Source organism: Pleurodeles waltl, chromosome 5, assembly GCF_031143425.1.
Source record: "Pleurodeles waltl isolate 20211129_DDA chromosome 5, aPleWal1.hap1.20221129, whole genome shotgun sequence".
NCBI lineage: Eukaryota > Metazoa > Chordata > Amphibia > Caudata > Salamandridae > Pleurodeles > Pleurodeles waltl.
Genome location: NC_090444.1, coordinates 703,165,119 through 703,182,306, shown reverse-complemented (window position 1 = coordinate 703,182,306; position 17,188 = coordinate 703,165,119). Strand labels below are relative to the sequence as shown.

The 17,188-nt window shown below is 40.7% G+C and overlaps 1 protein-coding gene across 3 annotated transcripts in view; it reads left to right on the top strand.

Moving 5' to 3' along the window:
* PEX7 (peroxisomal biogenesis factor 7) overlaps positions 1 to 16,854 on the top strand; it is a 915,648-nt gene extending 898,794 nt beyond the window's left edge. For all 3 annotated transcript variants that reach the window (XM_069234650.1, XM_069234651.1, XM_069234649.1), the window contains one exon: positions 15,849 to 16,854. In XM_069234650.1, the coding sequence (XP_069090751.1) occupies positions 15,849 to 15,917 (69 nt within the window). In that variant the 3' untranslated portion in view covers positions 15,918 to 16,854. The remainder of the gene's footprint in view (positions 1 to 15,848) is intronic.
* Positions 16,855 to 17,188: the final 334 nt, after the last annotated feature.

The window sequence follows — 17,188 nt, the reverse complement described above, 5'->3', positions numbered from 1 at the left end:
GAATGGCATTGGGGGGACAATTCCATGATCTTAGACATGTTACATGGCCATGTTCGGAGTTACCATTGTGACGCTGTACATAGGTAGTGACCTATGTACAGTGCACGCGTGTAATGGTGTCACCCGCACTCACAAAGTCCGGGGAATTTGCCCTGAACGATGTGGGGGCACCTTGGCTAGTGCCAGGGTGCCCACACACTAAGTAACTTTGCACCCAACCTTCACTAGGTGAAGGTTAGACATATAGGTGACTTATAAGTTACTTAAGTGCAGTGGTAAATGGCTGTGAAATAATGTGGACGTTATTTCACTCAGGCTGCACTGGCAGGCCTGTGTAAGAATTGTCAGAGCTCCCTATGGGTGGCAAAAGAAATGCTGCAGCCCATAGGGATCTCCTGGAACCCCAATACCCTGGGTACCTCAGTACCATATACTAGGGAATTATATGGGTGCACCAGTATGCCAATGTGAATTGGTAAATTTAGTCACTAGCCTGTTAGTGACAAATTTGGAAAGCAGAGAGAGCATAACCACTGAGGTTCTGGTTAGCAGAGCCTCAGTGAGACAGTTAGGCATCACACAGGGAACACATACAGATAGGCCACAAACTTATGAGCACTGGGGTCCTAGCTAGCAGGGTCCCAGTGACACATAACAAACATACTGACAACATAGGGTCTTCACTATGAGCACTGGCCATGGCTAGCAGGATCCCAGTGAGACAGCGAAAACACTCTGACATATACTCGCAAACAGGCCAAAAGTGGGGGAACAAGGCTAGAAAGAGGCTACTTTCTTACACTCAGTGCTTAATTTGGAAATAAAAAGGTGCCGGTGCACAAAGCCCTCCTCTTAAACATGCAGCTGCTGCAATTAAATGTGCGAACACAGAATACTGAGGTGGTCTAATCCTAAAGCCCTCTCGGGCCTCTTCAATCCATATAAAGCTACTCCCTGCCCCTTAAGCTCACTCCTGCAGCTTTCTACTTTCTCCCTTTGTGGCGCTTTTTCATTTTTCTCTTCCTCCGTCTTTCCCATCCGTGTTTTTTGCTCGCAGCAAATGCTTGAGGCAGAAGAATAAGCCCCGGCCCTCAAAAATAAGTGCCAGTGCTTAGCACCGGAAACAACAAGCACAAATTAAGCACTGGGTTTCCTTCACCTCTTCTTTTTTTGTTTGGTGACAATTGTCACTCTGCTCAACCCCTCTCATTCTCTGACCCCTATTTCGTCTGTTTTATCACCTCTACCTCTTTCATTCTCACAGGTGTCTTCCAGCTTCTTCCATGAAACTGGCAGTATAGTATTTCTCTTTTGATCTCTTGCTTATATCTTTCCTAGTTTTCATTTCAGCTCACTCAGTTCGCAGTTTATTTTATAGGTCTTCTCCATTTTTATTTCTGTCTTTTACTCTTATCCTCTACCACTCCGCGATCTCTCCACACATTCTGTCACTTCTCTGTCCACTCTGGATCACATCCTATTCTACCTGGTGCTGAATAGTTCCATCCTTCCCCTGTTTGCTTTCTGCTCCGATTTGATCTCTACATCATAGTCTTCCTCTCAACTTTTCTTCTATTGTCTCTATCATTTCAGTATTTCCATTTTCTTGTTTTATTTTCCTTTTTTCTGTCTGTTGTGCCTTTTCTATTTATGTATGTTCCTGCCCTTGCTTTTACTTGCTTTCTGCCACCACCCTTTCTTGAGAATTATTACATCTTTTCTGTTTATGTATTTTCCGTTCCCCTGTCTTCTTCCTTTCTTTCTTCATCTCCCCATCTTGCAATATTTATTTGTTTTTCCCACTACTTTCTTTCACCATTTGATCTTTTTCATTTTATCACATTCTTTTGTTTTTCTCATTTTAGCTCTTTCATCCCTTTTATTCTCTTCTTCATTGTTATATTCCCATTTTTCTTTTCCTTATCTTTTACCCCTCACATGTTCCCTTTTTCTTTCTCTTTTACATTGTTCCCCCCTCAATTTTCCTTTTCTTTTGCCACACACAATCTTTTTATTCTTATTTTTTTTGTCTTTCTTCATAAATACATTGAGGCCATCTTTAAGACCTTGGCAGTCTTTTTCAAAGACTGCCTAAGCCGCTGCATCCAACAGACCACCATTGCTGGTGGTCTGCTGACTGCCATATTAGGAGTCGTTGGAGGACTTCCGTCCGTTTATGGGCGGAAGTCAGAGTTGAAGAGGCGGGTGCATCGCAAAGCACCACCACACCAGCAAGACTCTGCCGGCAGTATTACGAGCTTAGGGCTTGGTGGAGTCTTGCTGGCGTGGGGGTGCTGGCGGTGCAAAACCGTCAGGACCCATCCCCTCCCGGACGACCAGCTCCCTGCGAAAGGTAAGGTGGTTGTCCGACAGGGGGAAGGTGGGGAGTGTTGGGTGCATGTGTGTGGTGTGTGCGTGTTTGTGTGTGAATGTTGGTGTCTGAGTGCGAGTATGTGTGCAAATGTGGGTGTCTGAGTGCATGTATTTGTGCAAGTGAGTGGGTGAGGGAGGGTGTGTCCAAGTGTGCGTATGCAGAGGGGGAGTGTGTTAATGTATGCAGGTGTGGAGGGGGTGAGGGTGTAAATGATTGTGGATGGGGGTGCATGTGTGAGTAATTGTGGATGGGGTGGGGAGTGAGTGAGTGTGGATGGGGAGATTGGGGGTGTTTGTGAGTACGTGTGTGCGTGTGTTTGTGTGCGTAAATGGGGAGAGTGGGTGAGTGTATGCGGTGCAGGGTGGTTGGGAGAGCGGGTGAGTGTATGTATGTGGTGCAGGGGGGTGGGGAGTGGTGGTGGGAATGTTTACAGAGGGGCAGCACATATATGTGAGTGGGTGTGTGTGTATCTCAGTGTGGGAGGGGGTGGGGGTGTTTGAATGGATGTGTACAGTTGGGGGGGTGTTTGGAAGTGTGTGGACATGTGGGGGGATGCATGGAGGTGTGGGGGCATGTGTGCATGTGTGTGCAGACGACGGAAATGACAATTCCTGTCGCCGGGTGTGTTACTGCTAGTGTTGTCAGGGCGGGGTGACCGCCACGGAAAGCCTGGAGGTCTGCAGCCTTGTAATCCGGCCGACAGGCTCAGGCCTCCTGCAGGAGGTGCTCACTGCCGGCCGCATCAGTACAACCGCACCGGCGGGCCATGCGGCGTTGTGATGGTTTGGCTTCTGCTAAACCCCACAACTTGTAATGCGGCAGTCTTTACCATTGGGTCTGCGGTGGTAGGACCGCCACGGCGAGGCTGGTAGTCTGATGACCGCCAGCCTCGTAATGAGGGCCTGAGTCTTTTCTGAAAAGCAATACAAAATTCCCCCGCACAAATAAGAGGTACACCACAGACAGCAACAGTGCAAACTTTCTAGAATAAAATAGGTCTGGCATGGGCAGAATTAGTTCCTGTTCCTTCATACATAGCAGGGCCAATAAATAGAGCAGCTTTCAAAGCTTCCATGACACGAAACAAACATAGCGTGGGAAGCACTTGTGCCTTCTTCCTCAGAACACAGACACTGTAGACAGCAATAGTACAAGCTTATCAGAAAAAGGCACTGCATGGACAGGAACTGTGATAAATGCTTTCAAACAAATCATGCACAGCACTGGCAACAAGCCGGCCTTACAAAAGTAGAGGTAGCAGCAAATGCCTCCTTCTCAACACATCTATGGACAACCTGAGAGGGCATTATACAAACTTCCCTTAATGCATGAAAACAATGAGCAGCATCTACAGAATCATCCTTTTCTAAACAATTGCAGCACAGAAAGCAAGCAGGAGTGCAATCCTCCCTCAGCAGTATATAACACGGGGAGCAGCTAACAAGGTCTTCTTCTCACAAAGGAATTTGATGGGCAGTAAGTATTTAGGCCTACCCCACAGAACAGAGCAGCATGAGCAGCTGGGATGTGATAGATGTGCAGAGCAGCCAAATTTCACTTTTATGTGTGCCACTTTCTGTCAGTCGTGGCTTTTTCTCCCAAAGATGTTTGCAAACTCTGTTTTCTCAATTCCATGCTTCTAAAAGTAAAGACAAACCTACATGTCCCAGAAAGCAGAGTGATTTTGTCAAATGATAGTGTTACATATAACATGGGTCCACTTGACAATGATGTGTTTATTTATGCAACTCCTCAATATGGAGAGAAGTCCTCCTCGAGTATGATCATTAAACTGTGACACCATGCGGTCTTGAACGCATCAGATGCTGTAGGACTGTGTTAATGAAAATGTTTGTGTAAAACTGTGGCAGTGGGGTCTGCTGAGAGCTTCCACAGAAAAGTATCTCTAAATCTTCAGGATTTCCTGTACACATTTTAAAGGCCATAACTTGATAATGATCTTTTCAATGCAAAAGCAGAAACTATACAGGAGCAAAGTTGTTTTGGTGGCTTTTGCCCAGGGATAACACTTAACGGAAGTAAGGAAACTCACAGTTTGCAATATCTGTTCTGATCTGAGAAAAAAAGTTCATCCTTCTTTCACCCGCATCTGCAGAACACCTCACCCCCTCGCCGGATCTCCGCCGTGCCACCCACACAGAGACAGACCTTCTGTTGGTGCGCAAGAACATTGGGAGATATGACAGCACTGAATGTGAAAGTATTTATTCTGGTGCCTATCTGTGCAGGTGGGTGTTTTCCACCCACCTCAAAGGGGCCTCATTCAGAAACGTGTCTGTACACCTTCGAGGGTGCACGTCCAGCCCTCCTATCCCTCGGAAGGCTTTGCTAAGCAGATCCAGGCATGCTCCCTTTTAAAATAGCTCTTGTTTGTTTATCCGAAATCAACACCCCTCACAGTAACAGGGGGTGTCCATCAACCTACCTTTGTCACAGTGAAGTGGTCATGTATAGCAACAGGTGGTGACCAGGGCCCAATGGTGAGTGCAAAGAATGAAAGTTACAGTATGGTGTATACAGAAAGGTAGTAGGGCTAGTTAGATAATCCCAGTCAACTGTTTTTACTGTGGTTGTATTTTGGTAATCTGCTTGTCAAACATTGGCAACCATTTATTGATATGCTTTACTGTATGTTCCATACTTACTGACTACTGCTCAAGTTGAGTCTGAGACATTTTTGATGACAGGGCAGGAATTTGTGTTACAAAATTTGCCGATTACAAAAAGAAGGACAAAAAGAGGTCTTTGTGTATAATTGCGGTGTCTTCTGTGTTGAAATGGTGATGTTGTTGCTCACTAACACTCCATGTCCAATGTGTAGAATGTTTTTATTCAGTTGCGGCTGGGGTTTGTGGTCAAGTTGTGTACTACATCTGGAGTTTTCTTTCTGAGTGCATTGATGTGGAACATCAATGCTACAACCCTGAATTTGTCTCAGGGGATAGATATTGATTGTGCAAAACAGCAATTCTCCGTCTCTGTTTGCTGTGTTACACCTCAGTGCACTGAAAGGTTTAGAACCCCCTCTATTAATGCAAGCACAGGTGACATTTCACCTGCCTCTGTGTTAGTGAAATGTCTTTACATGTGCACTCCGGCGCTTGTTGGTAAACTTCGGGCCTTATTTATACATTTTTAGCGCCGCATTTGCGTCATTTTTTGACGCAAAAGCGGAGCCAACCTACAAAATATAATTGAATTTTGTAAGTTTGCGCCGCTTTTGTGTCAAAAAATGACGCAAATGCGGCGCTATAAAAGTAGAAATCAGGACCTTGGTGTTCATGGTTCCTTGCAGATGCCCTGGCGTTATCCTGACTTTCTGAGATCTTCCCGTCATTTGGAGTTTCAGCCATCTTAAATTGCGCCTGTTGGTGCAGCATTTTATGTCGTAGTGCATCCGTTTTAAATTGGACTCCTCAGCGAATTACCAGCGTTTAGTTCCTATTGAGTTCTTGTTACATCCCGCCACTTAAAAGACGTTTTGTTTGGTTTTGATTTTAGTGCCAGGAGCGCAATTTTCAATGTATTTATACTTGGAGCTAGTTTGATGACATTTGCTCTACTCCATTTGACGGAGGAATGCCATTATTTGTCTTCATTCCTATTTTTGAATCGCTTTGCTTCAGTTGTCTTCTCACTTCCAGATAGATAATTAAAATACTCAGCTTTTTCAGATGCTTCATGACTGCACATCATAAATTCTTGACTAAGAAGATTGTTCTGTGGTTTGTATTTAATTTGTAATTTATTTCTAGTCTGATCGTTCTTCTGGCAACACATTGGATACTAGTGGGGTAAACGCTTATATTTCTCAGTGGGGTAAACGCTTATATTTATTTGCTTCTTTTTTACTTCTAATGCTTCTTTCTGATTAAAAAAAAAACAATAAAGCAGAATGTTAGTACTCCTCCGTTTTTATCAAATCCAGGGGAACATGTTTTACTATGGTTACAATGGAAGAAGGTATTTTTGCATTATGCCTGTGTTTGTGGTACTTCCTTGAGTGCTGATCATAAAACATAATTATTGATGCATTGTTTGGGACCAGACGGCCAGGAGATTTATGAGAATTTACTGAATGTATTTATTTATTTAGGATGCACATCCTTTGAATAAGTATGAAATCTCTTTTAAAAACTTGATTTGCATTTTTTTGGGCAAACGAATGTAAAAGTCTGGGGAACAGTAGAAGATTATATAGCTGTTTAGAGGAAGCTTGCTTCCACCTGCAACTTTGATATGAATAATGATGAACGTGTGAGGGTTCAATTTATACTGCACTGTAGCATTGAGAAAGCAAAGAAAAGTTTTTTTCGAACACAAAACCCTTCATTAATGGAGGTAGTAACTAGTGCCAAGTTTTGTGAACAAAGCCAAACCTGTATGGAAGTAATAAAAAGGAGATCATAACCAATATTCTAAGACAGATTGTGATAAGATATATTCAGCAAAATCGAAATATTCTCGAAAAGAACAGGCCTTTTATAGAGTAAATGTATATAAAAAAATCAAGGTAATTGTTTTAGGTGTGGGCATGTGGTCACATAACAAACAGCAATGATTATATGAACGAGAAGGCTGTTTGTAAGTCTTATGGAAGGATAGGACATTTTACAAAATGTTGTAGAAGTCGCAGTCAGAAAAAGAAGTTCATTAAGATTAGTTATGAATAAGAGCTAGATTGTGGTGAGATAGTTATCCAGATTATAGATAATGGTATGAACGTTCTAGTGGACAAAGTTCAAATTGAAGATATGCCACTAGGAATGTTGGTTGATTCTGGAGTTAAGGTTCCAGTAATATCCAAGGATGTTTTTGAAAAGGAATCGAAGGATAAAGTAACATTAGATAAGCCCGATATTTGTTCCAAAGGTTATGGTGGCAAACCCATCAAGATGCTAGGTTATTTTGCAGGCTGCATTCATTTTAAAGCCAGGTATGCTACAGGGAAAATTTATGTCTCAGTAACGGGAGGCTTCTTGATAAGTTGGTTTCATCAGAAAGACTTAATGATATACATTTTATAATATATTTCTTTATTGGCTTTTAAAAGCACATTGCACCGTACGGTGCAGTATAATTCTTGATGGATCCCTGAGCAACAAATGTAGGCATATATCTATATCAAACACCAGTATAACAAAGGGGCAGATTATTATGTATCAGATAAACTCTAGTAGGCAAAACGATGGTTGATGATACCTGTCACATGTATCGCAGATTAATATATAACAGATAAAATCTAGAAGGCAAAATGATGGTTGGTGTGCCTGCCACATAGCAGCTTGAGAGTACCGTAAATAGCCCCAGAAAAAGAAATGTACAGATATTGCAAGGTATAACCAATATAATCACAGAAGTACTAAACAGTGTACAGCTGTGTTTATAGTTCAACATCCCCCCCCCAGCTTCCATTCAGACATTTTATTGCTCATCAAGAGTTGCTCTTAGTATTGTGTACAGTTCTGCTGTCAACAGAGAGTATTATGATTTTAGTTATTCACTCATGTTCAGGTGTGCTTATCATTTCTGTTAAGGCTACTCTTCCATCTCCGCCCACTTCCGACCGGGTATCTCCAGGGGGCTCTAGTAATGCTTGCGTTATTGCTTCCAAGGCTAGCGGCTAGCAGGGCATCCTCAACTTTGCTTCTTTGCATGCTCTTCTCATATGTGCCTCTTCTACCCCTGCCCACTCAACTAAGTCTCTTTTCCAGGCCCCAGCCGTCAAGGGTCAGAGACCCAGCCAGCTTATCACTACACTTTCTTTTGCCACAGTAAGCCCCAATATTGTGTATTGCCTACTCAGTGTCTTTTTTGGGTTGTCAGGAATTAGTCCCAATGTACACTGGGTAAGCTGACGAGGGACATACCACCCTGTCGCATGCTTTACTTGGGACAGTGCCAATACCCAGTAGGACATAATGGCTGTACAGTGCCATAGTATATGTAGGAAATCGGCTGCTGCTCCACCGCGAGGGCAACGCTGATCTCTAGTGGGGTAGATGGATTGCAATCTCTCAGGGGATAGGTACACCATGTGCATGATATTATACTGAATCTGTTTGATTCAAGCACAGGTTGACACCTTACGAACCCCAGCATGAATATTTCACCAGGCTTTAGGAGTAATAGGCTCATTGCTAATTTGTTGCCAAGTCTCGTCTATACAGAGCGGCACTAGCCTCTTGTCTGTGTGCAATGCCCTATATAAGTGTGCTATAAGCCTATGTCTACCTGCCATGGATAGTAAAATCATCAGTGTGTGTGAGGAGTCGGGGGGGGCTCTGGCAATGTCTGCCCTAGCTATCTTTGCATGGCCACGATTTTAGCATACTGGAGGAGCTGACCCCCTCCCACGTTAAATTTCTCCATCACCTCTTGCATAGTGATAAAGGGTCCCTCCGGGTAGAAGTCTCATAACGTTATACAGCCACCCTCCTTCCATTTATCAACAGCCATAAGTTCTGCTATTTGAGCAAAAGGGTGCAGACTTAATGATATACTTACATCCTAATGAAGTCCTGGCAGTTAAAATGAAGGGAAAAGCTTCCTGGAGGTGTTTCAGGATGGGTTGGCCTGTCTTAGACGTTACATTCATAAAATAAAATTAAAAGAAAACTCTAAACCAATTGTAAGCAGTCAGAAGTGTACCTATCGCGATAAGATATGTGATGTTAAAAGAACTAGAAAAGTTGAAAATTAATGGAATAATTGAGGAGGTGGAAGCCACAGTTTGTCTGGAGCCTGTAGTAATGGCTAGTAAACCCATTGGTGAAACCTGGCTCTGTGTTGATTTGTGTGAGCTAAATAAATGTGCAATAGTGGATCAATACCCACTTCCGCAAATAACAGAAATGCTGTCAATGTTAACAGGGCTACCTGCTTGTCTTCTCTAGTTGTAAGATTGCGCATCACCATATGGAAGAGACTGCATCATGCCTCTCAGGATCTAACAGCGTTTGTAACAACTTTTGGGACATTTAAGTTTCTGAGGTTGCCTTTTGGCTTGATCTCGACAACTTCATTATTCCAGAGAGCTATAGAGAGTGTGCTGAAGAGTGTATGTGGCATGAAGATATATCGGGGTGATGTATTGGTTTATGGAAGCACGATTAGTGAGGAGGATCAGAGAGTACAGAAATGCTAGGATATAAAGGTAAAAGCTGAAAAATGCAAGTTCAATCTGACAGAGATAGAACATCATGGACATAAGGTTACATCAGCAGGTATTGAACCTAGACAAGAATCGGTAAGAATGGTAGGGGATATGCCAAGTTCCAGCAGCAAGGATAAAGTGGTCCGATTCTTAGGCATGACTGAGTATTATAGTAAATGCAACCCTAACTTTGCAGAAAAGCATAAAAATATGATAAGCCTGTTGAAGAAAAGAGCAGCGTCTCAGTGAGATGGGGCATCCGAGAAACAGTTGAAATTGTTAAAAGTGTGACTTGGAAAAGCTCTGTGTCTGCTAAGTTTTAAACCTTGTAAAAGCATAGTAATAATAACAGATGCTAGTTTAGTGGGTCTGGGAACTGTTGTTGCAACATGCTGATGGCGTTGAATGTACAATTGTATTTATTTCTCAGGTATTGAAAGGTACTGAATTAAATTATTCATTAACTGAGGAGGAGGCCTTGACCATACTAAAGGCGATAAGGAAATTAAGAAAAATGTGGTTGGTGCAGCAGATTTGAAGTGAAAACAAATAGTAAGCCATTAGGAGAGGGGTTCACAAAAAATGGATTGATTCCATCTCAGCAAGAATCAGAAAATGGGTGGGAATTTGAGTATGACGTAACATATGTAACAGGAGCAAAGAACTATTTGTCAGATTGCTGCTCACGTTTTATAGTGGAAAAGAAATCACTCAGTTGGTTTACAGGGGGGAGGATGAAGACGATGACTATGAATTCTGCATTGACAAATAAAGCATTATAATGTAAGAAGACTAGTTGAGGTAGCGTTTTGCATTACTACTGACCGAGCTGAAATACACACACTGAAAAGAATCTCTGGAATGCCCCTCTTAGCCTGAAGAAGACATTTATTAAATCACTCTGCAAGGCTCGTAAAGGAAGGTCAGTACAACCGAAAGTGCACGTTTAAAATGTGCGCAGTAATAAAATGAAAACATGTACAAAGAATCCTCAATCTATAAACAGCAAATGTATTCATGTGAAGATACAGATACCTATATTTACATATATATTCATACACAGTACAAAACAAATAATTAGTAAAAATATATCACAATTGGGCACAGTTGCTCCTTCATCTTTCCCTCAGTAGCTTCAAGACGTAGACTCCAAGATCAACTATTGAAGAGAAAGAGAGATCTACCCTCACTGGATGTCAGACATCTCAATCCTGACTGAATTCTCTGAATCCCTCCACCGTTAATCCTGGGTCTCGTATATACCTTAAACAAGCCAGAGAGGAGATTTCTAGAACCCCTCCTCCCCCTGCTCCTTGTTATTCAGAAATGCTAGCTACTTCAGGTCAGCTTTGAAAGAAACACGTTGGAACTGGCCAGGTTCCCAAGGTGTCCCTCCCAAAACTAAATCATTCCCTGCCTGTTCCATAAATATCATCCTAGTACATTCTTATCAGACTAACTCCCCCATGTTATGCCTTAGCTCTTGGTGGGAAAGAACACGCAGACAGGTAGAATAAACCATGAGCGAAAACATGTTGTGCACAGAAAAATACGTGCAGTTTTAACGTGCTGGTGAGGCTGGGGCTAAGATAATTACAAAATGGAGACTGTAGTTGGCAGCCGCTAAAGTGACGGTGGACAAGCTATGCTAAGTGCAACATAGCACAACATGGAGTCAGTGGTTAAAAACACAAATATCATTACAGGGAGACAAGAAACTATTCAGTATTGCAGGAGGCTGTTAAGGAAACAAAGAATGGGTGGAAAGGTGATGTGAAATATGAGGATCTTTACAAAGGTTTTGGAAATGTTAGGGATGAACTTTGCCAGAAAGATGGCTTGCTGTTATGTGGGACAGCATTAGTTCCACTGGTTAATCTGAGGAAACATTTACTCGGCATTGCTCATGAAAGTAATCTGGGAATTTCAAAGACCAAGGAGAGACTTAGAAGAATGTTTTGCTGACCAGGAATCAACATACAGATTGAAAGATCGGTGAGAGAATGTGTGGAATGTACCAATAGTGACAAACATTTAAAATATAGTGTATAGCTTATGATCACGAGGAGGTTACCTAAGGAACCTTGGAATGATGTTGCAATGGATAGCATGGATCCAATCAGGATCACTAGTATAGAAAAGTATGTCATTGTGGATATATATTTACGTTGGCCTGAAGTAACCATTATTAATTCAGTTAGCCATGTGATATTATTACATTCTTGAATCTAATTTTTTTGCAGAGGTTTTCCTACTACTGTATTAACAGATAACGAGTACATCCAGTTTCCAAACAGATGGCAAAATATTTCTTAGATAAAGGGATTAAACACAGGAGAACTGATCTTTTTAACTTTTACAAAGTCTAAAAGAAACTATTTAAAGAGCAGCCTCAAACGAGTTGTGTTGGCAGCAGCAAGCACAAAACAAGGTGAAGATATATATACTGGCATGCCATACTACCACTGGAGCTACTCCTTTTAAATTTTATAAGAAAAGGAAAGTCAATATCTCAATGTATCCTTCATGTGTAAAGGTCAAAGTCACGAATGATTGTGAATAGGGTGTTAAGCATACTTGGAGAGTTTTAAAAAAAAAAGTGAAAGTTAAAAAAATCATGTTTGTAAAGCTGTCAAGAAAACTAAGATGGGAGTTGTTGACTTCATGGAAGGTAAACATCCTAGGAAGAATAATTTAAAATCAAAATTCTTGGCTCTCATGAGGGTAATAACGTTTTTTGAAATGCTGTCAAGACAGATGATCACAGAATATAGAATTTGAACGGAGCTATCTGGTAGTGAGAAGTCATTAGGTAGAAGAAATTAAGTGGATGGTGCTATGTGTACCATATTTTTTAGTGATTTGAGGAGTGTTTTAAGGAATCCTCTCATATCAAAAATGATGTATGATCTTGTCATACACTAAAGGGAAGAAGTAATACTGTAGCTTCTCATAATAGGTGAATGATGTGTAAACAGTAATTGTGTACCTGTATGATTTTGTATAGATGTATCTTTATTACGATTTTAAGCTGTATTGTCTTCCTTTTTCCATGTCTTCATCTTACTTGGCCATATATTGTATGGTAGCTTCTAAGTTTTCCTGGAGTTATATTTAAACTGAGGTATCTTTGATCTTTAAATGTTGATGTTACCTTTTCCTAACACTTCATGGAGATTGTTATTCAGTAGAAGCTGGAGTTTGCAAATGGGAAGCAGCGTAGAAGTGATTGCTGTGGTGTACTGCACCAAACTAAATATATACCTTTGAACCTTCATTTGATTGCATCAACTTTATTACAATAATTTATGCAAGGGTAGCGGCATATAGCAAGTGAATAGTAAATCTGTCTCCCTTTCAGAGAGCAACCACATTATAGCTAATACATTATTTTTTTTATATAGCTTTTAAGTCATCATCAGGTTCAGTGTGCTGCGTGGTCCAATATTGGGATGCAATATGTCATTACGATATAAATATGTATTTGTGTGTGTGTATTTTAGGCTGAGTGTTTTACAGTTAGGTGGAGTGGAGAATTTAAATCATTAGACCAACAGGTCAGAGAATATTTTTTTAGATTTTTCAAGGCCTTCATCGTGCTTGATATAGGTTATCTTGGGAGACGTTCTTGAAAGAGAAGAACATTTGTTGTTGTCACTTCTGTTGGCCTTAATGTGATTTTCAGCATATGTGCCAAAGTGATGGTAAATGGTTGGCTCTCTCTTGTACAATAAGTGAAAGTTAGTAGTCATTCCTGGGGAGAATGGAAATGGCATGTGAGGGGAACTATTGATTAAGAGTTTGTTGGTTTGTTTAGAGAACAGGGCCAAGAGCTTTGATGAGTAACAGCAAGATCTCCTACTCTGTTGTGCGTGCATTCTTTGTGATGAATACTTAAGCCTATAGGCACAAGGAAATCTAGGACTTGGGTGTCAGACAGAGAGCATCAAAGTTGTTTAGGATGGTGAGATCTCTGATGTCTGTGTTATGGAGTACTGCAGAATGAGCATTGATGAGCATGAGGTGGAGGATCTGTTCATTATTGCTAGGTGCATGGTGAACAATGTGATGGGAATGAGGTTTGGAGTGTTTGCTATGTGTGTGTGCCCATGGTGTCTGGGTATGATTGCTAATATCGGAATGTGTAGTGTTACATGATGGGTCAGATGCAACATCATACCTTAGCTGGAAGGTGGTTGACACTGCTGTTGCAGTGGCAGGGTTTCAGGCCTGTGCCCCTCTACAGCCTCAAATGGCTCTAAAACAGAAATGTGCTCACCATTTGCTCTGGATAGCTGAGCTGATTATATGCCACTGTTGACTGGAGTGTGTTGTTTGGGTATGAATGAGAGACAGTAGTTTACGAGTGGGGTACTAAGTGGTATTTTGTGAGCTAATATGTTTCTTGTTTTGTTTTGATGTAATTGTTGGGTTATTTATTGTGGTTGTATTTTTTTTCTCACGGGACAAAGAGGTGCAATGTGGATTTTTTTTTATAAAACAATTCCAAAACATGTGGTGTAATTTATGTACAAAAAATTGAAATGTATGTGGTCAAAGGTAGTTTAAGAATAATGTAATACATCTTCGAAATAAGATTTGGGGTCAGCCACAGTGGTGGATTAATTCCTGTACCTAATATAGATAGGTTTAATTGGAATGTTTATTTCATTACTACTATAACATTGAAAGCTGCTAAAAGAGGAGGTAGCGGAGCTGTGATTTATATTGTTATTTCGGGCTGGAGGGTGTATGTGATTGAGCCTCATACTCATCTTTTGAAATGTACTGCTGTGGTGAGAGATGACCCTGCAACTATTGGCTGTAGCACCACTGGTTGTAATTTGCAGCAGTCCGAGTGGCTTGAGGATGATGCCAATAGGGCTTCTGCTGGGCTTGTCAACCAGCCTCTGGTGGTTGCGCTTTTGGCTTTTAAAAAAAATTAGATATGTTGTTAGGTGAGCCTGGGTAGCGGTGATTGGCTTTGGGCTGAAGGGTGACACTAACGGGACTGAGTTGGGTGTTTATGGGTGACTCCTGATGGTTTGGTCTCACATTTGGATTTCTTACTTAAATCTCGTTTGGGTAGGATGCATTTTCTCCTCAGATATAAAGTTTAATCCTTTGTATCAGCCACTTTATTATTTTCTCTTTAGTGGGTAGGAAAGTTGTGACCATTGTCTTTATGGATGGCAAAATAGTCAAGAGAGGAGAGTGTGGTATCTTCGGCTTCTGTGTCCCTATTCCCGGCATGTCTGGAATGCTAAGGTTGAATAATGCAATGGAATGTTGGTATGTGGTGTGGAGCCTAGGGTATAGGGACAGTTGAAGGAAGAAGGAAGGCATGACAGGAACAACCTCCTGCTGCTGTAATCTAGGGGCCTACAATGAAATAAAGAACGTATGCCCTAACTGAATGGTTATAGATTCTTGTCTGGAGATCCTGCCATCCAACTTCAACAGGGAGGACAACTCAGTCTCTCATTTAAGAATGATGAATTTGCAAATGTTTGCAATTTTGTATTAATAGAAGAGTAATGCGCCCTTTCACTGCTGTTGGGCTTTGATATATTGAGACAAATAGGGCCTGATTCTAACTTTGGAGGACGGTGTTAAACCGTCCCAAAAGTGGCGGATATACCACCTACCGTATTACGAGTTCCATAGGATATAATGGACTCGTAATACGGTAGGTGGTATATCCGCCACTTTTGGGACGGTTTAACACCGTCCTCCAAAGTTAGAATCAGGCCCATAATTTCTTCAAAATCCTGAGATTTCCTTTATATGGCTTGATGTTTCGCTCACACATTTTACAAGGAAGTTTTTAATTGTGATTGTTGGTGCCTTCTGCTAGCCTCCCCTTTCAATGGTACAGTGCGTCAGGCCGAGAGTTGAGCTTTTTACGAATGTACCATTTATTGTTGGCAGCGGTTTCTCTTTTTATTTTTTTTCATACTAATAGTGGCCACTTTGTCCTATTAGGTTATTACCTAATGATGAATATTTTCATTCAGGATCTCTAAGTTCGATGGATTTTTACATTTATTTTAAAGTACTGTTTAAATTGTGCCAATTTGACCCAACTTTTTATATTACATTCTGAGGACCTATGTCCTAAACATCTTGGTTCCCGATGTCGAACAGTCTTTTCTTTTAAAGCTGAAATCTATTTTAAGAGAAAATTCTTTGGCCTAGCATTCCGTTCCATTGACCGGTTAAAGTGATTAGACTGAAGAGAAGTGACCATTGTACAATACTTAAACTTCATGGTAACAAACTGTTATTGCGTTACAGGTTGCAGACTGTGCCTGGGATGAAACAGTGAAGGTTTATACTCCATCCTGCCTTTCAGCGCGTACTTAGAAGACTGGAAACGAATCTTTCACATTTTTTGTCAAATTTTAATAATTTTGAAATTAATTGTTACGGATTGCATCTGCGTTCATGTTTCTTACCTGGGATAAATGTTTGGTGTATGCAGAAAATTACTGAATTCCTGCAGCACAACTGGACACGAATTGCATTTTTCTTTGTTTGACAGCAGACTGTAAACTTTTAATAATATCAGAATTCCACATAACGACTCATAACACGTGTCGACCCATTTTACTACTCAGCTTATAATTAGCGGATATTTACTGAACTGTCTTCATTTGATAATCAGGAATGTTGCTGTAAATTAATTTTTTGGGGTCGGGTGTAATTTAAGCAATACATGTGACTGGCAGTAAATGTCATAGATCATAATGAGCTGACTTCATTGACCTTTCCTTCACTGGTTTCATTTGTGCTCAGACGCCCAGTCATCTTGATAGTGGTGACAAGTAGAATCCCGTAGAAATTCTGTGAATATTTAGTAATATTTTTCGCTGTGAGAAATCGTTATACTTTGGCACGATACTAAAAAGTGTCTTTCATGCCTAAATTCTTGTTTTCACGAGGATGAATAAAGGAGAACATTTTTAGGACGTTTGAAACATTTTTTATTTCAGCTATTTCATTACTTAAAACAATCATTACAGTTATTTTTAGTCTATATTTACAAAACATTCTGCATGTTGTCTTTCTTTATGTTAGCTAAAGTCATATATCCGAGAGCATCACTGAAAGTGCAAACATTTCCAACGTATATCCACGTTAAAAAAGTCATCATTAAATCTCCAATAAATTTATAATGTACATATCTTTTTTCTACTCTCACACACACTTCATTTGCACCATGACATATATTTTCAATAGATTTGGTTCAGTAGCTCATACATAAGCTTCAATACTGTAATAAACATTGTTTCAACCAACATTTACTTCAAAGTGTTTCTACTTTTGTGAGGTGTTCCTGTTGACTAGTCATTAGTTGCCTTCCAAACTTCCTGACTTATGTGGTAAAACTGACTGAGAGCTAATATCTAGCTGCAGACCTGGGTGCTTTCGAGAGATATGTGGCAATAGTACATGGATTGGCATAAGGAATTGAAGGGATACTAATCATTCAGCCAATACATAATTATGAGGCTTATACAAATATGGACATAGGGATTATGTTGAGTGTAGACCACTTATTACAGATAATAGGATGTGCAACAGGGATTTGTTTTCAATTTTATCTTATTCTATATTATGGCTGTTAAGTTTAT